This window comes from Haliaeetus leucocephalus, unplaced genomic scaffold (genome assembly GCF_000737465.1).
Source record: "Haliaeetus leucocephalus isolate CR32 unplaced genomic scaffold, Haliaeetus_leucocephalus-4.0 Scaffold866, whole genome shotgun sequence".
Classification (NCBI taxonomy): domain Eukaryota; kingdom Metazoa; phylum Chordata; class Aves; order Accipitriformes; family Accipitridae; genus Haliaeetus; species Haliaeetus leucocephalus.
Window position 1 is genome coordinate 2,109,062 of NW_010973302.1, and position 27,983 is coordinate 2,137,044.

General features: G+C 42.3%; 1 protein-coding gene across 1 annotated transcript in view; it reads right to left on the minus strand.

Annotated features, from left to right (window-relative positions):
- Positions 1–5,916: 5,916 nt before the first annotated feature.
- Positions 5,917–27,983, minus strand: part of MYO5B (myosin VB) — a 122,954-nt gene continuing 100,887 nt past the window's right edge. Inside the window, exons 29-41 of the mRNA XM_010583079.1 lie at positions 25,758–25,997; positions 24,847–24,944; positions 19,907–19,984; positions 16,791–16,989; positions 15,863–15,956; positions 14,511–14,654; positions 13,251–13,402; positions 12,817–12,906; positions 10,616–10,766; positions 9,171–9,456; positions 7,853–8,027; positions 6,830–6,910; positions 5,917–6,069 (exon numbers count right to left, since the gene is read on the minus strand). Of these exons, the coding sequence (XP_010581381.1) occupies positions 5,917–6,069; positions 6,830–6,910; positions 7,853–8,027; positions 9,171–9,456; positions 10,616–10,766; positions 12,817–12,906; positions 13,251–13,402; positions 14,511–14,654; positions 15,863–15,956; positions 16,791–16,989; positions 19,907–19,984; positions 24,847–24,944; positions 25,758–25,997 (1,941 nt within the window). The remainder of the gene's footprint in view (positions 6,070–6,829; positions 6,911–7,852; positions 8,028–9,170; positions 9,457–10,615; positions 10,767–12,816; positions 12,907–13,250; positions 13,403–14,510; positions 14,655–15,862; positions 15,957–16,790; positions 16,990–19,906; positions 19,985–24,846; positions 24,945–25,757; positions 25,998–27,983) is intronic.

The window sequence follows — 27,983 nt, forward strand, 5'->3', positions numbered from 1 at the left end:
CCCTGAGCTGCCCCTGCTTCCAAGATTTAGCCTTTCTCCGCTGGTGGAGAAGAGGAGGACTTGGCTCCTGGCCCCCCTCCATTGCAACCCCCCGGCGGGGGGTAGGAGATCCACAAAGAAACCCCAAACAAACCACCTTTCAGAGTTGTGGTGCTTAAAAAAATGCACGTTGAGGTGTGATTCAAGCTCATAAAAAAGGTAGTAGAAGCATTCAGACTGTCAGGATCAGTCAGAATACTGCGTGTACAAATAAAAATTGCTGTGTGGCTCCCCACGGATGCAATTTAAGTTTTATAAATTTCCAAGAAGGAAAAAAAAAAAGTTCTCCTGTGAAGACTCCCTTTTTTTAATTTTAATATTATCTTTCAACTGCTTTCCCTACAAAATTCGATAGCATATTTCCATACATTCTGTATGGTATGTCTAAATACGTTGATGGTTTTAATATTTTGTACCAGCCATGGAAACTGGTTTGCTGCTAGGTGACCGTAGAAATGAGATTTAGTAAATAATTATTAGAAATCTTATACTAACACTATGATTGAAACAATAGACAAAAGTATAGCCAAGCAATTAACTAGTAGAGGTAGTTACTCCTAAGTTTTGCAGTTCTTTGCTCTTATGACTAGATGTTCCTGTACGCTAGATGAGCACAATATTGAAACTGACCACATGTGATTGAAACTGCATTAAGCTTCAAGATCAAAGAACAAGGACAAGAATAAAGACTTCAAGGACAGCCAGCAAGAACTTCAAATGGGTTGGTGGTCGCAAAAGCAGCCCTTTGACTCAAATAGATCCTTCATTGTGCATGATCAGATGTAGGAAGTACTATGATAATCAGTTACAATCATTTTTATGTATATGTATACTAATCTGATTAATATGCAATTAGTTATTCTATAGAACCTGTTTGTGCTAAAGCTGCGGTATGCACGCTAGGTGGAACTATCCCCCGTGCATCCAGTGCTGCAATAAAGAATGCCTGCTTTCTAAAACTCCAAAGTGAGTCTTAGAGAGTTTCTTCTACCGGCTTTTCAGTATAATTTCCAATGGTTTCATGAGTCTAGAGATCAATGAACATCCAGCAATATGCAACTTTGTCTTTAAGAAAAAAAGCGGAGGGTTTTACTATGTTTCCTCTTTCTGCCATCAAATTATCTTATTTAAACACATGCACAGGGGCTGGCACTGCATCCCCTCTTCTCCATTCATTTACAAGTGCCTTCAAGGCCATGATTCCACGCTCAATTGGTTTCTAATTACCTCACAGTATTTCAGCACCTCTGAAATTACATTACATCTTCTAAACCTTTCAACTTCTTAAGTAAAAGCTTCGAGACTGTTCATTTGTGTTTGTAAAGTACTTCGTAATTTTAAAATAGAAATGTTTCCAATATATAGAAGTAAATATTGAAAGGTGTATTTCTTACATTCCCATTTTTGACCAAAAGTCCCAGTTTCTTCAAAAGTGTTTATTTCACAAATTTTTTTTTATCCACAGCCGAATATTACAGTGACTATTACAAGCATTTTCCTATAAACAAAGGTGTAGTTTACAGATTTGTTCAAAATGGAAAAATATTTTATAAGCAGTAGTATTTCATCTACAGTATTCACTCCTGTATATCATTCAACTCCTTTGAGAGCAGCTATACCTTCTGCCCATTAAGGTAATGAGACTTCACACCCCCCCCAAACAAACAAACAAAATAGACATTGCACTGTAGTAGCACATTTTTTGATAATTTGTTTTCTTCTAATTTCAACTTAATTTGAAAGTCTTTGTCCACTGGCATTTACATTTTGAAATAATTTGTATACTCATAGGGGAATATGTCCTCTGGATTGTTTTACTTAACATCTACATTACTAGAACTTCTTTCAGGGAAAAAAAAAGAATCAATTTATGACTGTAATATATATGTGAATCAATAAAGTTGGAGGAAAAAGGCTCATGGCAGTTCATGCAATTCGTTTTAATTAGATTATATGCAATGGCAAATGCTAATTTTTCAGTTAAATATGGTCTGAAAGAGTAAGTTTGCAAAGTTTTGTTCATTTACTATTGAAAATGAGGAAAATGACCTGTTGTTTCAAGTGCATCTTTTTCACTTGTATCTTTTGCAAATCACACAAATGGAGGGTCATATCTTGCAAAGACTTTAGGTGGTGGTGTGATTTCAGTGTTTAAGTTGCAGTATCGGGAAAGGTAGCCACCAGGCTTAAACTCTGAAACATGCCCACATTTTGCTACTGTTTCACTCATACAAAGAAGTCCTTTCAGATACAGGGAAGTAAATCGCATGAACAAAAAATGTTTATGATGTAGGACTGCATAAATTCAGTTGAGGTCTAATGTTCTTTTCCACAGTCAACAACTACAACAGCTTTACCAGCCAAAAGATAAGCAACCTTAGCTACAAAATGCCAATAAAAGAAAAAAAAGAAGGAAAAAAATCAAAGCAAAGTTTTTGGTGAAAATGAAGCGTGTACATTGTTCTGGATGCTTTTCATAGGTCAGACAGCACGTGCCTGAACTTCACTTTGAAGTGTTCATTTCATAGCAGTGGTGTTTCTTTTTTTTTTTTTTTTTTTTTTTTTCCCAATAGTGCTTTTCTAAGATACATTATACATGCAAAAATCAGCATGGGTCAGGTTTGGTTTTTTTTTTTCCTAGGAACTTCAAAGTGTTTTTGCAGACCTCCTCAGAGTGAAATTTTGTAAGCACTTATACATCCACGGACAACTTTTTATGACAGAACAAGAACAGTATTCCCACATTTTAATGCTTGTTTCAGAGAAACAGCGGTTGAGAAGTCAGTTACCTTAGTAACAGCTAAAGGCACACAGTGGGAAAATGCTCAACTTAATAATCAATATTTAAAAATAAAGACAGAACTGGGAAACAGCCAGCTTTCTCAAAGCCACGCTTTGTGTTAAATTAAATAAAGAAGTGCCAATCTGAGGAAAGGCAGGCATGCTTGAGCATAGTAATTTAACAAAATTAACATTTAAAAACAAATTCAAAAAAATCGCTAACAGAAAAGATAAATTAAAGATATTTCATACAGAGTCCTCTTCCAGATGGATTTTAATGGATAAACTACATTGTCACAGATCAAGACATTAAATCCTAGTTACCATCTATACATACCAAGAGTTTTTAAGAAAGTCTCTTTGTTGTACATATAAATCATGATCCTGAAAATGCCAGCAAAAGACCATTATCCCCTAAAAGGCCATTAACCACATTTTGTAATTGCGATCAGCAACAAAATTGTTGCAGAAGAGGATTCTGCAGCAACCTGTCATTTAGTCTGAATGACAACCATTGGTTTAATCAATCTGTTGGGAATCATACTCTGAATAATTTACATGAGAGAGAGGTAGAGACCTGAAGAGCCTGAGAGGAAACTGCTGGCCTAAGATGAATTCTGAGAAATAGCACTATGTTAAAACCGTCTTACACAAAGACTGAATTCTGCTTTGAATTATTTTTATTTTTAAACGGACATGACTACTATAGTGTGGAAAAAAGGGATAAGCTACCATTAAAAAAATTAAATACAGAGCATTGCAAAAACATTCATTTGCAAACGTGAAAAGAGGTAGGTACGATAAATAAAAATATAGCTGAGCAAGTGGCAGAAGAGCATGGGCTTGCTGGGCACAGACAGCAAAATGGTGGCGTTATCCTTAGTGTATATGAAGGGGAGATGAAGGCACTACTGAATATACGTAGTAGATGCAAGTGCTCAAGGACTGTCGTTTGGAGGTAGTGCTGGTACTATACAAACAATGCATTTTCTTCTATCCTTAGTTGGGTGACGGTTAGGGGAAAAGATAACTTCTCCCTAGGAAATGGCCTTAAGTCTGTCCTTCACTCGCAACAGCTGTACTAAACCATAGTCCATTTGAAATAATTCTTCACAGCACTCAACTTTTTCTTTAAAAATGTGCTTTCTGAATAGTAATATACATATATAGTACATACAGGACTATTACAGTTTGTATATACATAGATTATATACATGATGTTTAAATCAAAACACACTCCTTACCTAAAAAGGTGACTGCAGCATGGTGGGATGTAGTCTATCTTTAAAAGACTTCACATTCTATTTTAATCCTCTGAGCAGACAGGGTACCTGGTCATAAATGTGCTGTTTGGATATGATTTACACCAACTCAAAGCAGTCAGATGCAGAGAGGTTTTTCTGAAAGCTCTTAATCATCACGGAATTGCCGAGACTTCAGGAACGGCAACCACAAAAGCAGGTAAGTTAAGATCTCCTTAGACGAGACCAGTATGAAAGTGGAAAGGGCGAAATGCTCCCAGCACTAAGATGAGCGGGGCTTTCGCTGCTGCCAGACACCTTCGTTGCATTTTGGCACGCTGAGCCACGGCAAAAGCATCACCATTAGGGTCTTTGTACAACATCACTCAGCCTCGGGAACCCACCTATCCCCCTTCTCAGCAAGGAGGGTGGCTCTCTGCAGTAACCGAGAAGTCAACATGTTGTGGTAAGTACCGAGAAAAATCAATGGCTGCTTTTGTGAGTGGCTGGCCCCTTTCAACGTCTACCTGGTGAGGTCAGAGGATTGGTTTGTTTTAATTTATAAGTTAGCTTAAAAAATATCCTAACAGAATTTGAATTGATTGCAATTATTCCTTTAAGCTTGTTGTAGACAAAGAGTTCGTGTTCACTCTTAAAGAAATGGCTTACATTACTAACACACTATCTTAAAATTTTTTTGTGTTAAAACATTTCATTGCTTATCCATTCCCTTTTGTTTTAAAACTCTTTTTTTTCTTTAAGTATTCTTCATTTATCTAAACCCTGCATTTGCATGACTGGTAACATTTTGGATGGCTATTGAACTGAATAGAGTTTTTCCGTGGACTGCTATGGCTAGAACTAACCCACCGAACCTAAGTAGGACTGGGGACCCAAATATTAAACTGGGTTGCATTAGCATGTCTTACCTATGCATGAGATTCTGATACAGGCCATGTAAGAGGTCTAAGAACCCCAGTAGCCACCAGAAGAAAGTTTTTGGCTTTTAAAAGCACAGGGAGAGCCAACACTATGGATCAGGATGATGCTCATCTATACTAGAAGCAGGAGGCCTAAGGCAGTCCCTTGTCTCGAGATTATTTCACTAGGACAAAACCTTTGCAAGTCACTAATGTAAACTTGGTAATGGAATAAAGTCCAAACCGCCAATTTATTTGAATTCCCATGAAGCAGATGCACTGGATGTAGTTAGGAGGAGCAACAGCATGTCTCAAACATAGAATTTGTGACAAACTCCACGTCAGTGGAAACAAGCAGCGTCCAAGCCCATTACCTTAACCGGCGTGATAAATAGGTACTTGCACCTTCTGCAATTTACTTTCTCAACTCGCTATCACAATACAGTTACTAGCAAGAACAGGAGGCAGAATTGCATGTCCTGTTATTAACACATACAAAACCACCTAGCTATTAGACAAATTACACGTCCTTCAAGGCAGCATAAGTGTCTCAGATTTTGTTTTTGATTTAACTGTCATTTCTTCATAGACACCTATGAAGATCCAAGTAAGTTGCCTCCCACTCACCATTCTTTTTTGTTAGTGGCTTTTGGAGATGATTATGGGCTTTGAACTATGTCAACATAAAATCAAACAGTAAAAAATAAATCTACATTTCAAGTATCCTTATTCTGAGCTGCAAATTACCAAAAAAAAATCACATACAGATCAGTCTCTTTTTTACTGTACAGTTTAGCATCCATTTATTACTGTGTTTTGGTTCTTCCATAAACCTGTTTGGTCCCTATTTAAAGAGCTCCTTAAATTCCTTTTGTGATTTTTCTTTCTTTGCTGGAGGTCTCTGGGTAGGAGAGGTGGGCTTATTTGTACTTTCTTCAGACTTTATGGAGAAATTCCAAGTTGAGAGAAGCAGGGAGATGAATAGAGTCCATGGTTATGGAGGATGGGTTGAAGGGGAACAAAACCGGGAACATGTGCTTGAAGTCTAACAGCAGCTGTGGAGGGTCATTTCGTTCTTGCAAGTGCATCTATGAGGTGTGGGAGAAGAAAACAAATTTAGTATCAGTTTTTGCCGTTTCTTTGCATTTGTCATGTTTAACATAAAAAATTTGAGAATGTACACAATTTTAGCAATTGCAAAAACCAGAGAGAACTATTTTGTTCCCTATTGCAGCAGCCATCCTCTGAGCAAATTTTTACAGCAACTTCCACATAGACTGTAGGAAACACTGCTTCAGAAGAACCTGGCTATGTTTTCTACATGACCACAAAGCAAGACATGGGACTTGGAAGCAACATGACCCCCTCACACAGCAAAAGCAGCGCTCCATGATACCAGCAGACCACTTTTGATTCAACCACTCAGCGATGGAGACATATGCTAATAGTAGTTGAATGCATTTGTTTCCTTTTCCTCCCTCCTCCTTGCAAGCATTAAAAGATGTTCAGTTTTATTTATTTTTCCTTTAGTTGCCAATCTCTTGTTGCCTTGTATCTCAGAAATAACTCCATTTCACCGATGCTTCGCTGACTCCTGCAACCTTACTTCTGCATTGCGTTGCTGCTAAAGAGCATTGGATTAGCTGAGCTGGGAACTTAGGTGCTCTTTGTGATTAACAGCCTGGTTATCCCTGCAGCTGTATGTTGCAAGTAAGCACGTGCACATGCAGAGCACTAAATCCAGGACAACATGCAGCAGCATGCCTACTACAAAATGCCAGAGTTAGTAATGATTTAATACAGATGTCATTAGTACTAACTCCTCCACTTCACAGCCCTTTAATTTACCTGTATGTCTCGTATGAAAGCTACTGTCACACGTTCTTCAAACTCATTCACAGGAGTGTAGAGATTAAGTATCTTTACAATCTGTTGAAAACAAAATAGGATTACAGGCAGTTAAAAGAAGCTAAACTTTTCTAGAATACAAAGCACCACTAACAGTTTGTCTTGATATGGCCATAAGTAGTCTTCCATGACACCACTGAGAAGCAGAAGTAGCACAAGTATCATCCTGGTGTTCCTTTGCCTGCTCTAAGGTATGGTAAGCCTCTATGGACCTCTCAAAGTCACTTCTTATGGCAGCTTTTGTAAATTGGGAATAGACTTGAACAACAGATTTATACAGGGACTCCACTCGGTTGGCACATGGTGACACGGGTGACCGCTTCCCATTACTTCTGATATCACCTTTACAACACTTCTCCCGATGCTCCCTCACTCCTGCTCCTCCCCTACCACCTCCCTTGGCTTCTCTCAGGAACACACATTCAAGTCAGGGAGATGGAGATAGAGGAGAAAGGATCTCCAAGAACCACTGGAGATCAGCTCACACCTCTCACTTCTCCCTTCCTTCGGCATTATCAAATGAAGGCCAGGCAATCCAGCAGCAAAACCCATGAGTTTATATCCTCTTTTAATGGAGTCTCAAAGTTTAAGGTCGGATGCAGCCAGCCTAGGTGGGCAATTCTCAACCTCCCACTCCAAATCTTGGGTGGGCATCCTGCAGACCTAACCAGGTTAGACCCTGGCAAAAGACAACAGGTAGGTTTAAAATCCCAAGCGTCTGACTTATACCATGAACTCCTCAGGGCTCTGTTTCATCTTTGTGGATTTCTGGAGCTCCAGCACCATCAGTGGCACTGTAAGAGAGGAGCCACCGTGGCGACTGCCTCTGACAGGGGTCAGGTACCTAACATCAGTCTTGAAAAGGACAAGTTGTCCCCGTGGTGGGAATGGCACACTGACCACCCTTTCCCACTCCTTTAATTATCAGTAGCCTCTGGTCTAAGTCTCTGCCCTGCTCTCTACCTGCTGGGTTGTGAGCGATGTGCACAAGGAGCAGATGGCCTCAGCATCTTCCGAGGTTTTCTTTTTCAGCTGCAGAAGCTGTGCTGCTTGAATCAAGGGCTCCAAAGTTTGTGCTGCTCCACTCTGCTGCAGATTCTTCCCACGCAGCCATTCCTCCAGCTGGCTTATGTTAAACCTGGGTAAGCAACCAAGACAAGATGTGAGCTGAGCGCCAAGAGATAAGACGTAGCATCTCAAAAATCCTCTGCGAGACTCAAGGTGTGTTGCAGTACTGGTATGCGTGGCTTTTTGTGATGCATATTTGTGATACACATGCCAAGAGACAACCAGACCAAAGCTTAATACTCAACAACTCAAAGCAAAACTTATACTCTATGTACCTTAGAAACAGATGAGCCATGTAACAGCTGAACAGCACAAGGGATGTGCTTTTCTACAGCATTCAGATTTGTTCAAGTTTCAAAAGTCAATTAAAATTAAGCTTTTAACAAGCTTTTAAATGCTAACAAAATCCTGCAAGGTACCCAAGTACCTCTGAAAATTATCTACACAAAAAATGCCTTTGCCTGTGCCCACTCCTAGGCTCAAGGGGAGCATGCAAAGGATCCACTGTGGGAAGGGGAGAGGGTAGCAAAAGCAAGGTTTAAATCATTTACACCGAGAAGTAGATAGATTTATGCCAGGGCTGATAAATATTCATGAGCCCTTTCTGGCAGGTTTGCACTAGCTGTCATTTCAAATTTCAGTCCTTATTACAACACCACGCTAAGACAGCGATGGGGCACGCGTACCCTTGATCCCAGCCCAGCAGAAATCCGTGCTGCCACTTGCCTGCAGCTCATGAGAGGCCAGAGGCACTGCACACAGCAACAGAGGTTTGGCTTTAAGATCCACCTGCAGAACCAGAGCCTTTGACACTACAACGCTTCCTACATTAAAACCAGCAGACACGGCAGCGGGAGAGAACCACGGAGGCTTCTCCATCCCAGTGTTCAATCCATCCTACGTCACCTGGTGTAATCTTTGGGCTGTGCAACCTTCCCACTCAGGCTGGGTGAGGAAAAGCTGGGGAAAGGCCACCCCAGAGATAATTACTGTACCATACATTTAATTCACAAGCTGCACAGCAAACTGCACTGCACAGGCATTACTCACTGGGGGTTAGCTTTAACTGCCACTGCATCAGTCTCCTGCTGAATCCAAACAGTTTCTCCCCTTACTTACACCATTGCATTTTATTTTCCTACTTTCTACCACCTTATGAAGTTAACAAAACTTTCTTAAACAGGTACGTCTCCACCCCAAGCCCCCGTCCCACCTTAGCTGCATGCCCGTGCTCCACGAGCAGACATCCTTCCTCAGCAGGAGATTGTTCAGGGCAACTGCGTTGATCATGTAGAAGAGCTGCTTGAAGACCTGCTGCACGATCTCTGGGTCCAGACCCTGGTCACACATGATGCTGTGGAACGTGTTCAGCTGGCGAATGATTGCATCTAGACTGTAGGAGCTGTCGCCATCTGCCATGCTGGAGGAGCGATTCCTGTAGCCCATCGGTTTGACACCGGAAAGCCCCTGGATACTCTCATTTTCCAACACCGCAGACACTGAAAAAGGGGGAAAAAAAATGAGCTAAAAAAGTCTGCATCCACCTACTAGTCACTAGAGGTAAGAACCCCTCCGTGAGCAGTCATAAACATGCAGCAGTCTCAGTGATGCAACACGATGGATGCTGAGAGCTCTGAAAGCAGGACAGGTCCATGAATTGCTAGTTTACTGTGATAATATGAAATTGTTGAAGCACACAAAATATCTGTAGGATCACACTTTTTTTTCCTTGGTGTTACTACACAGAAATCACTTACCACGCTGCAGAAACAGGGAACAGCTCTCCTTTGACCTGTAATCAATTCTCCCTCTATACCCACCACAGAGCCTTAAATTCTGCAGTTAAAATGATTAATTGGCTCAAAGGATTGAGAGAAATGAAGATAGATTAGAAGTAATAAAATTCTTACAGCCTAACTGATAGAGGAACGGACAACTTTCTGCAAGGAGCAGGAGGAACATGCAGCGATGGTAGGCAGTGATGCTGTCAGATACAGCCAGGATTTGTGCAATGACATTTGGAGGGCAAAGGGAAAGAGTCCCAGATACAGAAGAGTCCAGGCTGGGAGCCAAAGGAAAACACCAGCAGCTAGAAAAATATAAAGCACTGAGAACAGCCCCTCAATTAGCTTAGCAAGGAGGAGGACAGCTTTAGCTGAGGAGGCAACTCTTCTCATACTGACTCACCCTTGCAAAACAAGGTCTTCATTAGTTTCTTTTTCCTCTTCCCAGTTCTCCTCCTCCCTCATAACGCACATTTCCACTCATAAAAAGCTTAACCATGAACCTGGTCTGGAGGGGAATGCTGTTGCTACGGTCCCACCAGCACCACCTCACCTCTGTCACTACCTCCCCAACAGAAAGGAAGGAGGTATCTTCTATCATGGGGGAAAAAAAACCTCATCCCTATTAAGTTTCTATCATGACAGAAAATAAAAAAAACTCATCCAAGTCTGTCTCCCTAACTCCAAGTCACTGCTAACAAGAGGACCTGCTCCAAACCAAGACTCTTGGTAACATACGCCTCTTGGCCAACCACAGGCTTTTCCTTTGGGGAGAAGTCATGCTAGCACCACACAAAGGTCTGAAAAACACTCATAGTAGATAATTACAGAAAAAAAAAATACTTTCCTAAAAGCTAATGTGCTGTGAACTTACCGATCATGGGTTGGAGTATGCCCTCTGCTATCTTAATGAGCTGTTGATAAATCTGGATAGAGAGGTGGCTCAGCACCTGGCGGTATTCGGTCAGGTCAAAGTTCTTCAGACAGTGCTCGTTCTGCTTAGGTGTGTTTTGTGTCATGAAACCCTGAACAGAAGGAGATTAAGACACCTGGTTTCATTATTCCACCTATTTATAGTCCAGTAAAATCACTGCATTAAAAAAAAACACCTTAGAGTACAAGATATCCAGATATGTTACCAAAGTACATTCTTAGTCTATTATAGAAAAGATCAAGACTCATATATCACCTTTGATTTACTTAGCCATTTGTTCATAAATTATTACTAGAGGGCTGCTTTTTGAAGAAAAGCATCATTAAGCGATAAGTTTTTCATTTTAACTTTAGCAAGGAGCAACATCTGTATAAACTGCAACATATATGAACTAGAAAAAGACATTTCAGTCCCTGAGAAACTTTTTTTAGCTATTTGTTTATACCTGTGAGTCACAATTATTTATGGGAAACCACATATCTTGAGATTAATATTTTAGGGAAAAAAAATAACCACATGCTATATGCTTTGACAACATTTTAAGCTGATGTGAAGTTCAGAAATCTCTCCAAGTAATTGAATTTATTCCCTGCCTTTTGACGGAGAAGCAGCTGATCTCAGATCCTGCAAATAAATGCTGTTGTTTGTTGACTAGCAAAGGGTAAAAATACAACATGTACAATTTCAGCTGACTTCAGAATTTCTCCATTTTCCTGACCAATGAAAAACTGTTGTGCTCCTTGCACTGCAAAATTGCATTTAGTTTGGGATTTTCTTTTAAACTCATTTTCTTAAAAATAGCTTGGATTTCAAACTAAAGATAACAGTATTTTGGAAACTGCTCAGAACAATTTTTCCCCTCTGTTTTTTGCACCAAATTATCAACTGAATTTGCAAATACCTGGTTCATTTAACACAGTAAATCAAAGCAAAGGATGTGAAATTTAAGTTTGGGTTTGTTGGGTTTTTTTTTACCCTGCTGGTTTTCTGGGGAGGATTTTCTTTAAATGTAACATTGTTATCCAGGCAGAAGAGGGCAAACAGGAGCATAACTATTAGTAAGTATGATCTAAACTATTTTTCTTTTCAATTTAAATCTTGAAAGTCCAGCACCGAGATTTCACACACCAGTCATTATCTTGTGAATGATCCGAATAGTTTATTTGATTCCATGAAATTTTTTTTTCTTTATTCTTAAAGCTTGACTACTCAATATATCTAACACAAATCAAGACTAAATGAAAAACGATATACTTTGGCTCTGTTGAAAATTTTAATACCCAGAACACATGGCTATAAGGATGGCAGCATGTAATGTACTAAGAGGACTGTGATGATCTGACTTTGTCAGAAGAGATTGGCTATAATAAAACTTATTTCAACTTATGAAACATTACTGAGGTGGCAAGAAATGAGAGGATTTCCTTCCCAAATCTTACATTATAATTATGCATTTTTGTTGTCTCAAAGCGTGGTTATTTTGAACTAGTTGAACAGAACAGGAAAAAAAAAAAATCAGTAGAAACGTGCAGAATAAAACTGCAACATTTGGAATGGTTTTCCTCTGAAAATCTTGCTTAGTGAAAAATTGTGGGACCTACTAAAACCAGGGGAACAGCCTTCCAGAAAGAAAGCCCCTGTTCAGACAAATCAAAGCGCATGGTTGGCTATGAAATTCAAAATATTCTGTTGTGTGTTGTGTCCTGGTTTCAGCTCTCAAATGTCTTGTCTCACTGCAATGCCCCATGAACCTCTGGTCTAGTTCAGACTAGATAGAAGGAAGAAATGTTTTATGATGAGGGTGGTGAGACCCTGGGACAGGTTGCCCAGAGAGGCGGTAGGTGCCCCATCCCTGGGAACATTCCAGGTCAGGTTGGACGGGGCTCTGAGCAACCTGATCTGGTGGAAGATGTCCCTGCTCATAGCAGGGGGGTTGGATGAGATGACCTTCAAAGATTCCTTCCAACCCAAACTATTCTATGACTCTAGGAGCTGCCTCATGTTATATCCAGTTAACAATCGAGGAAAGTCAGAGATGACCCCATGTCATAGCCAGAGGGAAGCCACTAGACCCAGGAGACCTGAAGACCAACCATTCCTGAAGGAATGCCAACACTCCAGATCAGTGACGAGTTTCTTACCGCGTCTCCGCTGTACTGCTTTAAACAGTGCAGGAGGCGACACGTATTGGCCAGCCAAAACGACGTCATCTGAAAATCATCGTTGTGTTTCTGGAGGAGCAAAATTAAAACATGTGAGACCCCCCTCTTCAGTGGGGGATGCTGGCATAGCGAGACAGTGTGATTTTGAGTTTCCCCACCTAGATTCAGGAAGCTGTCTCTCTGCAGATGGGCAGTATTAGCCATTTGTTCCCTGCAAACATTTGTTTTTATAATCTGTAAATGCAAGCAGTTTTATTGCTAAGATCATAATTCTCCTTGTTCTTCTAAAAAGGGAAGCTAGGAGAGTGAGTGGGTTTGAAAATCACTACAAGTGCTGAATATCACATACTTTGACATGGTTATTACCATCATACACAATCTGAACCCCAAGAGAAGAGAAAAGAGACACCTACCTTCAGCACCTTCTTAATCCCATTGATGGTGGAGGTGAGCAAGGAGTGCACTTTCTGGTCATCGTTGATGTAATCCGCGTGTCTGATGCACATGTAGAGGATGTAAGCAGGAAGGCAGGGAACAGTAGCAGACACTGCCTGGGGCTTGAGATCTAGAAGGTTTGGGTTGGTTTTTTGTTGTTTTTTTTTTTTTTTAATTAAAAAAATCCTCTTAAAATTCACCAACTGCCAGGTGAAGCCAGGAACACCAAAGCTGGAGATGTACCCAGGCAAACCCCTCTCCCCGCAGCCTTGGGGAAGCTGAGATTTCAGCTCTGCAGCTTGCATCCCTCCCTGCAGCGCGGACACAGAACCAGAGGTCCAACTGCAGGACAGACAGACCTGCTGGAGCCAGCCAAAGCAGAAGAGCTGCAGCACTAGGGCCCGGGAGGGTAGCACTGTCTGCACTGAAGTTTGACACACTATCCCATTACACCGTACGGATGCACAGGTAGCACTAGATCTTTGCCGTGTAAAAGCCTACCCAAGCAGCACACAAATAACCTTAGAAAAGCTCCCTGAAGCTTTCAGGAATACCTCTCACAGGTTATAAACCACACCCCCCCTCTAAATTCATGACATAGTAAATCACTCTTGCCCTCAAGATACTGAGTCCTAATGGCAGTTGTGGGAATTTGCAGCCTCTAAAGAAGAGCCTGTCCCATTAGGGGAACTTCAAAGACCACAGCAATGGGGTAGCACTGCTCTTTGAACACTTCTTAGATCCTCACTAGACTCTGCTGGGGTTAGAGAGTGATGGTAAATACTAACACTTAGCCAGAGAAGCGTGACTTCTTTAACAGCATTGAATAAGGGGATGCTGCAACAATTTTGATCAGACCTTCCAGCGTAGAAGAGCTCACAAGTCTGTTATTATCTCATAAACCAAACTACCTTTGTTCCATTGCTGTGTAAACCCCATGGTCTAGCCTTTGCCATCCCCTCCCCATCTACTACCACATCGTATGAAGCCCAGCAAGTTACTGCCTGCTCTAAAAACTACAGCCGCCTTTTTACATTTTCCATTTTTTGCTGTCCCTAAGGATTCCACTCATGCTGGTCAGCCTGCTTAGTACTGCACCGCTTTACCTACCAAAATTGCCATCACCACAAACATGCAGCCCCAGAAGGGATTCATTTGAGAAGACCTATTTGCCTATCTTGAGATCTCCCAGGCAAGAGAAGAAGGAGCCATGCATAGGAGCTGAGCAAGTTCCTCACCTGTAACGAGGTTTCGGATGAGGAGTGGCTCATCTTCTTTATAATATTCCAGCATGCCCTGAAAATCTTTCTCCTTCCTCTGGACGACAACTTGCATGTTACGCTCATGCTGCCTCCTCTCCGCCGGTACTGTGACTTGTGATGCTGTGAAGAGATAAGAGTATGAAAGGTGGTACCTGGTGATTGACAGCTATTCACGTCCTCCATTGGCCTTACAGCAGACACCAAGTCAAAGCATTATGTATTAAATTTCCAATAATGTCATCAGCTTCAACAGACTTAGAAGAATATAAAGAACCAGGTCTTGAATTACCAGTCAGCAGTAGTTCTGACTCTGAATGAAAGAAAGTGCAAAAGTTGGACCTAATGAGGAAAAGATGAAGTCATTTTTCATTTTCCAAGGAGCCAGAAGCTAGAAGGCAGTAACCCTATGGGAAGCTTTTTAGTGTACCATTTTCACAGAAGGGGAAAAAAAAAATAGCCAGGCAATGAAAAAATACCTAAGCATCACATCTTCTGGCTGGCTGTAAAGCTGAAGAACCGCAGTGGCACACCATTGAGCGTTGTGCTTCTATAAAAGTTTAATAAAACAGGAGAGACCAGCGTGCAAGTACTGCAGTAAACAGCAGCCTGCTGCATGCAAATTACACTGACAGAGACCAGCCTTGCTAGCCATGGAAACCCTCCAGTTAATTCAGCTTAATTTCACTTAATGCCTAGTTTTCAAAAATTAGCTCATGAGAACAAGGTTATGTGATTAATCACGGCACCTCCAGAGAATGGGAAGCTCCTTCCATACAACACAGATGATCAGAAAACACCACAAATATGACAAGTAGAATATACATATATATTTTAATCCTAAGTGGTCTTAATTCCGCCTCAAAATTGCCCGATCAGAGCAGTTGCCTGCTAGCCACTGGTCTCCTCTCTAGATCTCTGCTTGAGTCACCGCACTGACAGCAATGAAAGCAAAAAGGGTTCTTTAAATACCCTCCAAACCCTGGTACACCAAGCATCAGACCAACACTTCTAGCAAGCACTTCCCTCCATCACTTCGCGGACACTCTTCCAAATTTGCCACGTTCAACCACATTAACAAGCTAAAGCTACAGCAGCACAGCTGTGCTTGCTCAAAGACAGCCTAAGGATGACCCAGGACCTTCATTTGGACTTTCGGTTCCCTGCTGTCACGCCAATGATGAGCTCACTGCTAGTTCAGTGCCCAGAACAAGCAAAATCTTACTTTAATAGAAAGAAAAAGAGAAAAACCTGCAGCTCTCCAAGGCTGGCCAAAGAAGGGAAACCAGAGCGCTGTTCCCCACCCCAATGTCTACGAACAGCCAAGTCACCTTCAAAATCCTGGACCTTCTTCATGTAAATCTTCAGCTGCTTCTTCAGCTTCTTTTCATTCTTTTCTAACTTCTCTAGCAATTCTTTGAGATCCTGAAAAACAGAAGACACATTGGGTTAAAAAAAAAAAAATTAAACCCAAGAACAATTCATTTCGGGTAAGTCTGAGGCTGGAGTCACTTGGCAGCCTGGTCTATGCACCACTACTGCACGGTGTAAGCATCCTGGTAGAAGAAGAGCCGTGTTATTTCTGGATTGCTCAGAGAGACCCTTACCTACACTGCAAAGACTGTGGATGTTGCGTGCCTGCTTTTTCTAGAGGTAGCCTACACAGCAGGCAATACTCACAACACACCCCCAGAAGCATTTTTACTCCTGGCTGTTAATCATCTTTAAATGGTTCCAACACTATTTAGATACTACAGTTGTTGAGAAAGGCAAGAAAGCCCTCACCTGAACTTAGGAGGGGCCAATATTCACTCCAGACTTTGCACATAGATAGAGGAGGTGAGAAAAGGAAAATTTATGATCAGTCAGGATAACTCTTCAGAGTGGCAAATGCCCCCCACATCCCAGATAAATGTAAACAAGAAGAAAGGATTGCGTTGTCTTTGTACATAATTAGAGGATGGGGTCCCCCATGACTTCAGCAATCTCATTTGGTAGGCAGAGCCACAAAGTAGGGAGGGTTAAAAAAAAAAAAAAAAAAAGTACCTAGGGAGTCACAAGAGTCCTAGCCACTGAACAACAGCTCAAAGCCAAGTACCAACACTCCCAAACGCACCAGTAGAAGATGCTGAAGGATCCTGCAGAGAGTTTAGGTGGAAGAGACCCCAGTGCCTTCCCCTCCCCATTTCCTATCTCTTTTCTCTCAACCCATTTCTTTTCCCCTCTTCCTTAGGCTGTGTTTTCAGTACAGCTTCTTACCAGATTTTCATTGGTGAGACGTGTAATTTCTTGCTGAAGTCCAAACTCCACCTGGGCCTCCGGAGACAGCTGCAGGGTCTGCAGGAAAGCCTGGTGCTGTTTCTCCAGCTCTTCTTTCATTGCATCCACCTGGTTTTTCAGAGCTTCTACCTCCTCCTCGTGCTCTCTCTTCTGATCCTGGAGTTGTGCTTCCAGCAACCTGAGAAAAGGACCACCAGTTGAGTTTAGATCCTTCAAAGTCAGCCAGCTTGGGAGATGTTCCCAGTCAACCTCCCTACAAAACTGACACATGCAAAGGCCTGCTTATGGCTATTATTGCCATATTAGTCTGTCATTTGCTATACTGCAGATTAAATACTTTTGAAATTAGAGACATGAGATCAAAATGTTGGGTTTTTTTTAAATAAAAGGGGAGAAAAAAAATTCCAAGAGCTCCCTTTTTTCTGTAACTGTATCACAAACTTTACTCTTCCCATTGGCAAAGCAAATGCATGGCATGAAAGCAGAGCAGATCAACACCTGCAGGTTTTTTTTCAAAAGCTCAGCTTGAAGGGCATTTGTTCTTGCGCTCACCCGCTTTCAAACATCAGTTCTTACTCTTGAAAACTGAACTGCATTGCAAATGACTCCGTTTGGCTGGACTACCACAGCTTTGCTACTGCTGGGAATTTCAAGGCAGAAAGAAGCTGAAACCCTTCATTCCTTCTAGCTGTTTGTAGAGCTGCTATTTATCTTTGCTTAAGAAGAAGTATATTCACATATATCTCAATTTTAATTCATAAACTACCTGCAGAAAACTATGCACGAGGCAATTCTCTGTCACCGTGATCAGTTCCTGCTCTCAGCATTCATCATCACTCCTGACTTCACCAGGACTCTTAAGCAGGGGCAAAAAGACTTGTTTCCTTGTACTCCACAACATAAAAATACTAACACTATGATACACGGCAGACAGAAGTCACCAAAACAAGTCTTTCTCCCACTTTTAGGTGGGTACCCAATTTTTTTCTCCAGTGATTTGTCCTGCCACCCTCTCCTACAGGTCTCCTTCCAGCCCTGCCCTGAGCCCTGTGCACAAGGACAACCCTGGGGTGAGGGGAAATGCTGAGCTAAAGGGTAAGACATTTATTTAGTCCATTAGCCGGCTATTTGCTAAAACCAGAATGCCTTCATTAATCCAGTGGAAGAATGATTCATCACTGAGATGTTAACTGCCCTCCTGCACACACCCATGCTGATGGGGATGCTGACAAACCTGGCAAGTGACACAATAACTGATTTTTTTAAGGGTATTCCCTACCCTCTGCTAAATGGAAATCTCGTTAGCCCACCAGCTCTCTCCAGAAGCTTGAAGTAAGTGACTCCAGAAGGGATGAGGACTCCAAGAAAAGGATATCAAGCCACAAACTGCAAAGTATTAGTCCCAGACTACACAGGGCGATGGTGGCAAAGAGGAGGAATGACCCAGAGGGATATCCAAGCCCACATCCCGAGCTGTAACTCGTAGCTCTGCCCAGGAGAGCACATCCACGGACAGCCACGCACCGGGCTCAGGGGCTTCATCTCTTCTGGCATCGGATCCAAGCAGTGATCCTCAAAGATGAGGAAGATTCTGGTGTCAATAGCTTAGCATTTACCCAGGACATGCACAGACACGGAGCTGTGCCAGTGAGTGGGGAAAAAAGCTACAACTCTGTTGGGTCCACTGGGAAATTCATGGACATTCACACCTGTGAACTGTTAAGCAGGGAGGGTTTTTTTGTTGTTTTGTGGTTTGTTTTTTTAAGGCTTGTATAAAAGAACACATGCTTTCTGTGGAAGATTTCTGGATGAAAAGCATTAATCGTTTCCCAGTTTGGTTTTTTGTTGTCATTTTTACAAGAGCTAAACAACCCAATCTCTACTCCCATTTTCTAGCAAAAGAAGAGGATATTTTCCAGCTATAGAAACGTGGCCAATAATACACTCAGCCTCATAATCATGTTGTCAGGAGTTATATTCTTAATAGGCTTGGAAAATACAGGCCCACCATGAAATAAGTATTAAGTACTTAATTTTCATTTTATTTCTTCATGTGGGTTCGGATTAACCATGAGCCACCCTCAGAAAAACATGCTCCTTCTACAAACTTGGGTTCCTACATTGCTTTGAAAAACAAATTAATCATCCCTGTTATTGTCTGGTTTTACTCTGATCCCTCTAGATGTGACTGCTTTAGACTACTTGATACAAAAGTTTATTTTAATTTTTCCTCTCTATAGTGTCCTTAATCAGCTCATTTAATCTTTTTTTAAAAATCATATATATATATTGGAGCCTCATAACCACCCTGCAGGAGAGCACAGACTGATTAACATTTAATTATCAGCTCTTCCAAGCACCAGCTTGAACCAGGAAAAGAATCCAGGAGTCATTCTGCCTTGCTTTAATCTCCATTTGTGTTTCTAAACGTTTATCAGCTTGGAGATGAGAGATCATTACAGAATCACCGGCATCTCCAGGAGATACGGAGGTTGCGGGTACAGCCCTGGTGTGTCCCGCTGAGATATTTGCCGACCAGAGCAGGACATGGGGAGAGCTGTGGAAGGATAGCACTGGGTGTCCACAACGCACCTTCCTCCTTGTACCTATAGGCAATGCGTGGATGGGAGCACACAATCCCCAGAAGCATGCAAAGCGGACAGGGTTGCAATACAAGCACAGGGACTCCACTTCTGACATGTCAAGGATTGGGAGAAAACACTATCTCAGTGCAATTAGGAGAAAAAAAAATCTAAAATGTTTTTGTTTGTTTGTTTTGGCTTCCTGGAGATTACAGCTTCCCAACACCTTTATCACACAATTTCCCGTTAATGTAACATAATTCTTACTGAATCACAGCTCAGGCATTAGTGACAACAACCACCATCAGCAATGCCCAATTAGAATCGCGACGACTCCTCTGAAAATTAGAAGAGGGTCTCAATTCCTCCAGTTTGGATATTCTACCTCTGGTTGCTCTCAGAGAAGACAATGGGTCCTATAGAGGACAACAGCAGAGGAAGAGAAAGAAACAAAAGGGCAAGCAAAAGGGAGAGAGGGGAGAAGCAGCAGCGGAGAAAAGAAAAGCATTTGACCTGGCAACTTGCTTTAAACCTTGATAAGCCAAGCCGAGCTCTCCATCTTCATTGAGATACCCCCAGTCCTCAGTCTTGCTAGAAATAAAGGACAGAAAAAGGAAACAAGAGGACAGAGAAAGACAAAAGGTCAATTGCAATAGAAGGGGGAAAGGTGCCGAACCCTCATTAATTTAATTTTATTTTTTTAAAGCACACTGTCATTACGTTGTATTTCCTTTTCCACCCTGCCTTGGTTGTGCCTCCTACAACACCCAGGGCTGCTAGTGGAGGTTCTCCTCCCTCCCCAGCCGTGAATCCTCGTGCAGCCCCCCAGCCCACCGCAGCCAACACAGGAACCCAAAATCATTCAGGTCAAAAGGGATCATCGCAGATCACCCAGTCCAACCTCCTAGCAAGTTATCATCACTCCTGAGATGTTACTGTTTTTACCAAAAAGCCCAACTCCTGGAGATCAGAGCCTGAGTTCTCATTTCTGTAAGACTAAACTGTTTCCCATTTAATTGCAAGGAAAAAGCTGGCAAGCCCACGCCACATCAGCTAGCTCAAATCCTCATTAAAACCTTATGCTTAAAAACCAGGGAGTGAAAACAAGGACCACGACAGATAAATGAGAGAGCAGAAGTCAGCACAAGGGGTAAGGAAGAGCTGTCCAAACACAGATGGGGTAAAATGAAAAGCAGAGTAATTCTTAGCAGCTCCCAACAGGCCTCCTTGCTTCCCCCACAAAAAAAAAAAAAATTAACTATTTTTGAGCTGCAACAGCCCACATGCACTTCCAACCCACAGTGCAAACATAACCTGACCCCACTGTTGATTGCATCCTGACAGCTTGAACAGCTCATGCCTCTTCCAGACCTTCTGTGCTCTGCCACATCTCACTAATAAGACATTTTTAAGACAAATTTCTCCATTTCCTTCCTTCTGCAGCAGTTTCCACTGGTCTAAAAGAAATTCTCTTCCTTCTACTTCAGTCGGGGGTCTCCTCAATCACCAAGTCAAACACATCAGCCCTTCCCTGGAGCAACCTTTGGTCCAAACACCCCTTGGATGTTTGTTTCCTCACACCCACATGAGATCCAATCTTATCCGTACCCATCCAGGCAGAAGAACGCCCAGAAAAGTCTCATCTCACTTCAATACTAAAAGTTTCCTTTTAACAGGTGGTTTGGTTTTTTGTTTTTGTTTTGGTTTTTTTTTTGGTTTTGGTGTTTGTTTTTTTTAAAGTTATAAAAGGCAGGAAACTAATTTATCTTCCTTAATGAGGTGTTGAACACATTACAAATGAGTGATGGGAGCTGGTCAACCTGACCAGGAACAATTGCTACAGCAAGATTTTACTTGGCTTTGATGTGAGTTAGAAAACAGTTTTTCTTTTTGGAAATAATAATGAAAACAACAACAACAAAACCTGCTTAGTATACTATTAATCTTTCAAAAAAAAAAAAAGAACCAAGCCAACATGCATCTCGTATTTTTAAAAGAGGTGCAGCAGATGCCATTCCCTGGCAAGGAAAGTGCTGCATATTTAAAGGGAAAAGTACAAGTTTTCTATAGCAAATTTTCACATGAGGAAAGCAGTGAGAACTGTGGCGGTGCAGCACTACCACAAAAGGACTCAAGAAGTGTCTCACCACTGCAGACAACTGATACATCCCTTCCATCCTGGTGTACGAGCATGGCATTTCTCAAAAGTAGCAAAACAGTTCAGGCATTAACATTTGGCAAATTCATCTGTTAAAGCCATATGTATGAATTTAAATTAAAACCTTGTTTTTACCCCATACATGGCAGGTTTCCAAAAGGGCCTGTAGGCTGACAGATACAGGGAGATTTCTTGGTCTGATTTGGGTAAATTTCTTAGTAAGGTTTTTTTTTTTGTTCAGATAATCTCAACGGAACATGTACTTAGGCACTGAAAACCAAGAAAAAAAACCCCGAAACCAGGAAGGATCCTCACTGTTTATTACATGTCAGTAACCTGGGAAATCTCACACGATTAGCAGCATTTTTAAGAGATGCATTTTCCTGGATAACTTCATTTGAAAAATAGCTTTCCTTCCTTTTTTCATCATATGCACTGTGGTAAATGAAGAAAGCGGCTCAAGAGGGTGCCATTATACTAAGATAAAACTGCCCTGGGAAATAAGCATTCAGCCTGCGTCCATCAACACAGCACTGACTCGGAAATCATTGAGATCCCCTTCTCCCAGAAGTTCATATTGACCAAGACATTAAAAGTCAACAGGGGTCCTTTCAAGCTAATTAGATTAATTAGTATGTGCCAAAATAATTTCCTAAAATGCTGGGTAAATCTTTCTCTCAACTAAGGCTGAAAGGAGTTGAAAGGGCATGACTCAGCCTCACTTCTCCTTTATCCTTATCTTGGAGGTACGGGTCTGGGGGAGCGGCTGGCAACCTGCAGTTGGCAAACTGCCTCCATGAAAGGGAGGGAAATTCCTGCCCAAATGCCTCCCTCCCTTCCTCCAAGTAGCTTAAAGGAGGTGCATGCATACCAGACCCCAGAGATGTTAATTTTAGCATCTTCAGATAATTACCATCTCTTAATAAAGAAGAAGGGGCATTTCATTTTCAAATACAGATATGCTGCTTTTTTTTTTTTTTAATTAAATGGAAAACTAATGCACATCACAGATTAGATATACGACAGAGTGGAAAGCAGTGATAAGAAGAGACACATTGGAGAGTGGTAAGGAGAGATATGAACCTTTTCCTTGTGATGGCCTCTTCCAGCTGCAAAAGCATCCTCCACATGAAGCCAGCATCAGCCCTTCACTTAACACTCGCAGCTGCAGGTGGGACTTACCCAGCAGAAAAAAAAGCCACATACTCTACAGAAATCACTTGGAAGTTAATCACAGAAGTTAATTTCAAAGACTAAGCCTGATGTGCTTTGAGCTGCCAGGTTATTATCTCTAACATCATCACCTGGTCTTTTGTTGGCTCTACATTTCCACCAAGATCAAACAGGCTTGAAAGAAAGATCCCAAGAACTGAAACAGGGAACAAAGAGCCTACCTAGCTTTACATTCAGTTACTGAAGCAGAAAATTAGCTGGAAACTAACTTGATGCTTTTCCCTTTAGCAGCTGAAAGTCAGCAAGGCGGGGGGGGGGAGGAAAAGGAAAAAAAAGCTGAGTTCACTGCATTTATAATTCAAATTTCCCCTTGACCTGGCATCAAAGGGCCTTGTCCCAAGAACAGTGTGGAGAAAGAGGATCGCTATGTGGGCAGGGTTAGCAGCACCTGGCAGTTTTTCCTGTTTTCCTCCTGCTGTATTTAAAAGTCCTGGATTATACAGACACAGAGTGAATAAAAGGTCTATCTCCCACCAAAATAAAGCCATGCTCCGCCCCCAGCCTAAGCAGCTAAGACATGATGACTTCAAGCTAGGAGTGACCCATGGGTGTACCATGGCTTTACCACATCGGTCAGACTGGACCAGTGGAAGAGCATCCAACTCCGTTAGAAACTGCCCACAGAATGAGAGGTATCAGAGTAAAGAGAAATGGGAGTGCTTCTTGCAGCATAGGTGGAAGAAAAAGTGGCTCTTGCTTATTAATCCCATTTCAGAATTGCAATCCCACCAGAAAAGCTTTCCATTAAAGTATTTATTGATCAAGATTAGAAAGCATTTTTATTTCTCATGCTGACACACTTAGGTACAGAGCTGAGTAAGTACGAATGCAAATTTATACTGGGGGGGAGGGAATGTTGATTTATATCCACAAATACAATAATCCAATGCTCCCCGAGCATTTGTTTTCATCTGTTTTATTGCCATTGACTCCAGCCTACAGTTTATAAACCAACCCAATATACAAACAAATGCACAGGGAACCATATAACCGGGAAGCTGGTCGTGATTAACGAGCCATTAGATAAATAACTGCTGAAAATCAGGGTGATAGTTTATAGAGCTACTGCTATTGTAGTACAAGAGACAAGCTCCAGCCAAGCTTCATATGAGAGGTAGACGAGAGAGGTAATAGGAAACTGAGCCTGGAGACTGCAGATTTCCCCTCCCAAATCTCAAGAGGCCAAAAACCACCAAGGCCTGATCACATGAACTCCTTAAACTGCAGCTCACCTGTGCAATGGCAAGGAAAGAGATTGATACACTGTGGAAAACTAGCTCATTGCAGCATTCTTCATTATTTCTGTGTTTGATTCAATCCTCCCTGCAAAGTTGTTAAGTCTGGAAACCAGAAAGGCTGAAGAAGGACCGGAGTGTCCCAGCAGGCTGAGTGAAAGTGGACAACACGCACTCCAGGATGGCCAAATATCGATTACTACTGGGAACCAGTGATACGACCTGGTCAGACGCATGCCCTTGGAAAGCAGCAACTCATACTTTGACTCCCAACTCCTTCACCAACACCTGAACACAAACTAACCATCCTTACATGTGCAAGCTGGAAAATGCAGTTTAGGGAGTAAAGCTGTGCCTGACAATGGGATTTTACATCCTATACCATTGCCCACACTCCAGGAGAAAGTTGAAAGGAAGTAAGAGAAAATCCACAGAATTCATTAAGTGACCAAAAAACACACCTTGCAGAAGGAAACACGCTGAGCCCCATTGATTTACTGACAAAAAGGTGATGTTTAAATCAATCTTATCACCTCTTGACTCCCCTTGTCTCACTACTGCAGGAAGGGCAGAAATTTCTTCAGCAAGTTCACTTCAGGAAAGGAAATATTCAATGGCAACAAATTGAAAAAAGACAAACGCTGGTCCTGATGTTCCAAGACATGCATCTTTGACTCCATCTTTATGGCCCATCCTTGACCCAAGGTCCAGATCACAATCCAGAAGTTGGTAACTCTCTGAACCATGTTGTTAATTTTGGTGGGGATCTCATTTCTTACACTTTGGTCAGCCCCTCCTGCTGCTGGAAAAATTTGGGCCACACTTACCGGTTCGTCTCGCACATCCCCTGGTAGGCTTCAATCGCGTCCTCCTGATCAATGTGCTTGTCACTGTTCGGCCAGCTGGCATTGGTAGTGATGCTTTCCTAAATACAACATGCAAAACACAGCAGCATGACATCCTGCACATCTCTTCCTGTCTTTCAAAGTTCCTGATACCAAACAACTCCCAACCATCCATAAGAGAGCCTCCTCAGGGCATCCATCAGACTAGAGAGTTTCTAGGAATTCATACGCATGCAAACAGACAGCAGCAGACATTAGGAGATGGAAGGAGGATGCAGTGAACCTGGGAGGGAGATAAGGGCCAGGGGGGCGGTCTGAAATACAAACCATACCAAAACCCCAAGGTAGTGAATTAAAAAGCCCAAATGAGAGTTTTCAGAAAATGTACTCTTCCATCAGCACAGGCTCTGAACAAAAACCCCTCAAATGACTGTGATGGGACAGGCTCTCTTCTTGCCTACACACCAGTACAAACACATTACTGTTGCACCAGCATCAAGTGAGGAGAACCTGGTCCAGAAGCTCTTTCTCCCCATCCCATTTCCTTACAGAATAAGCCATTTGTAACAAACCATCACTAGGAACATCTCAGACCACCACACCTTGGTGCAGCGCTGGAGAAGTTGCTCCTTGGTGTGAGCTGGCTAGACCTCATTGGGTATGAGGTCAAGCACCTTACAGCAGTATGGACCACCACGGGATGTACAGTCCTGGGCTGCCTCAAATGATGTAATGGACTATATCTTATTCATAGGCAGAATCTCCTATAACCTCCCCACACCATCCTGCCACCCAGAGCCTACCAAAGCAGAAATGGCATCGCTCAGGCAGTCAGTGAATTTACAGCAACAGAACGGGAAAAGGAAAAGAAAATCCATTACCCTCTCAATTACCATGTTTTTCCCCGTCTCTTTTTGCTGGGCTGCCTTCATAATCTGTGTCCTCAGGATGAGCACCTCTTCCTTCCGCACTTCCAACTCCTCGCTGGCCGATTTCAGCTGATTCAGTAAGAGGTTATAACTGTCTTGAATATCGTTGGATGAGTTGTTCTGGGTTGCTCGGTCTGCGATAGCCTTCCTCAGCTCATTAAGGTCATTTTTCAGCTTCTTGTTCTCCGACTCCAGCTCTTGCCTCTGGAAAATACCGAGCCATTAAGCAGTTTAGATAAGCTGTCTTGCAGTGCCTCATCCTTTTCCAAGATGCCTCTAAGGTAACTTGATTACTGATTATCACAGCCAAACAATCAATTCACGCCAGAATCTGTATTTTGCTGCCAGTCCAGCCATGTGTTGTTCAGAAAAGATTTTTGAGTAATCAGTAGCCTGTTGCTATTTAATAGCAACACTACAGGGTGACACAGGGGAGAGTTTTTATTTGTTAACACTATTTTTAAACACAAAAGCAAGCCGTTAGAGAAGCCAAACACTTTTGTTTCTTCTCCACCCCTTTTCCTTCTCAATCAAGAAATCACTACAAACCCCACAATGTTTAGCTCATCTTTCATATTCATTAGATAAGCTGGAAGATGCTGATTTACATGACCCTTCATCATGGCAGGCAGCCCATTAGGTGAGCTATGGCTTTGTGAATTCCCACTACGGCTTCTTTTCTTTTTTTTTTGCAGTTGGAGGATTTTCTCACCCTGACATCTCGTCAGCTGCTGGCATTTGAAGGCAGGGGCAATACCAAACAAGTTTGACACCAACTGCTTCTCCTGAATAACAATGCACGAGCACTGCCATGTTCGCCAAGACAACCGAAGGGCTTGTTTGCTTTTGCATGACAGTAGAAGACAGAAGAATAAAACTCTGGCAGGTAAGAAAGCCTTTATTTCAGTATTTCACCATGAAGTAGCTTGTAACGCCACATTTGGCAGCTCTCCGCCAGCACCCAAAACCCACCTGGAGCATCCCAGCTGGGTCAAGAGCAGCTTTGCTCCTGTGGATGGGGCAGTCCTTGCCAGGACCCCCCAGGGTCCTGCTCACAGCCCAAATCCCAACAGCCCACCTTCTCTTTGCACCAGATTCTCCATCACCAGCTGCCGTGTGGTGGCACCCAGGACTGCTCCCTCCTGTCCATATGCGCCCAGACAACACCGAAACCCAATGGGAACACCATCCAGCCATTGCACAGCAAAACCAGAGATGCCTGCAAGCGAGCTGACAGAGTCTGGTGTCTGACTGATTTGGGGTCAGCTCTTTCCTAGGGACTAACCTCCATCCCTGTGGATTCTCTGGTGTCTACAATAGCACAAGCTCTTTCCCCCGCTGAGATCCAGGCGCTTCCTTCTCCCCACTACCTTTTGACCCTTTCCACAGCTTTCTTTTACGATCCCTCTTATCCATGGGATATCTGCTTCATTATCAGCTTTAGCTGATGCAAACTAATGAACCCGAAAATGGCTGGGGGGGATGGGGGCAATTTATACAATTTATACAGCGTGTAGCTAGCACAGCTGTGTAAACCTCGTTTCCATAGGAAACGGGTGTTGTAATTATAAATCCTTACAAATTATAAATAGCATGCCTTATCACAGCCGAGGTGTGAACAGAATAGCTGATCTGGCATCTGGACAGCCAGCAAACTCCTAGCTGAACAAACACCATCACTAATGGAGCATATTCAGGTACTTTATACCATCTCTCATTATTAAAAAAAAAAAAAGAATAAGAAATGCATTAGATCCAGCAATTCCTCCACATCCACGTTAACCACAGCTCAGCAGAGGGAGTGTATGAGACACTGGCTTTTCTGTAGCTGTTTTGTACAACAGGAGTTTGAAAAGAGTGCACGCAGTGGGGAATCAATACCAAACTGGGTTTAACTCTTCTTGCCCTGTGGCTGAAGCATTGACTTTCTTTCCGCTCTTTTCTGATCATGCTCAGAGACAGGTGAAGGGTAAGAAGAAAGCAATTAAGTGCTTTTCTGCAGAAGTGGCTCTTCTGAGATTTTTGTTATTTGCTGGGTAAGACCCCTGCTTTTCTCCCCTCTGCCCCCCCCCCTTTTTTTTTTTCCCCCTTTTTTTTTTTCCCCTTTTTTTTTTTTTTTTTTTTTTTTTTTTTAAAATGGGTCAGCCACACTGCTAACTCCAGGGACTGGTCGTACCAACCTGTGCTCTG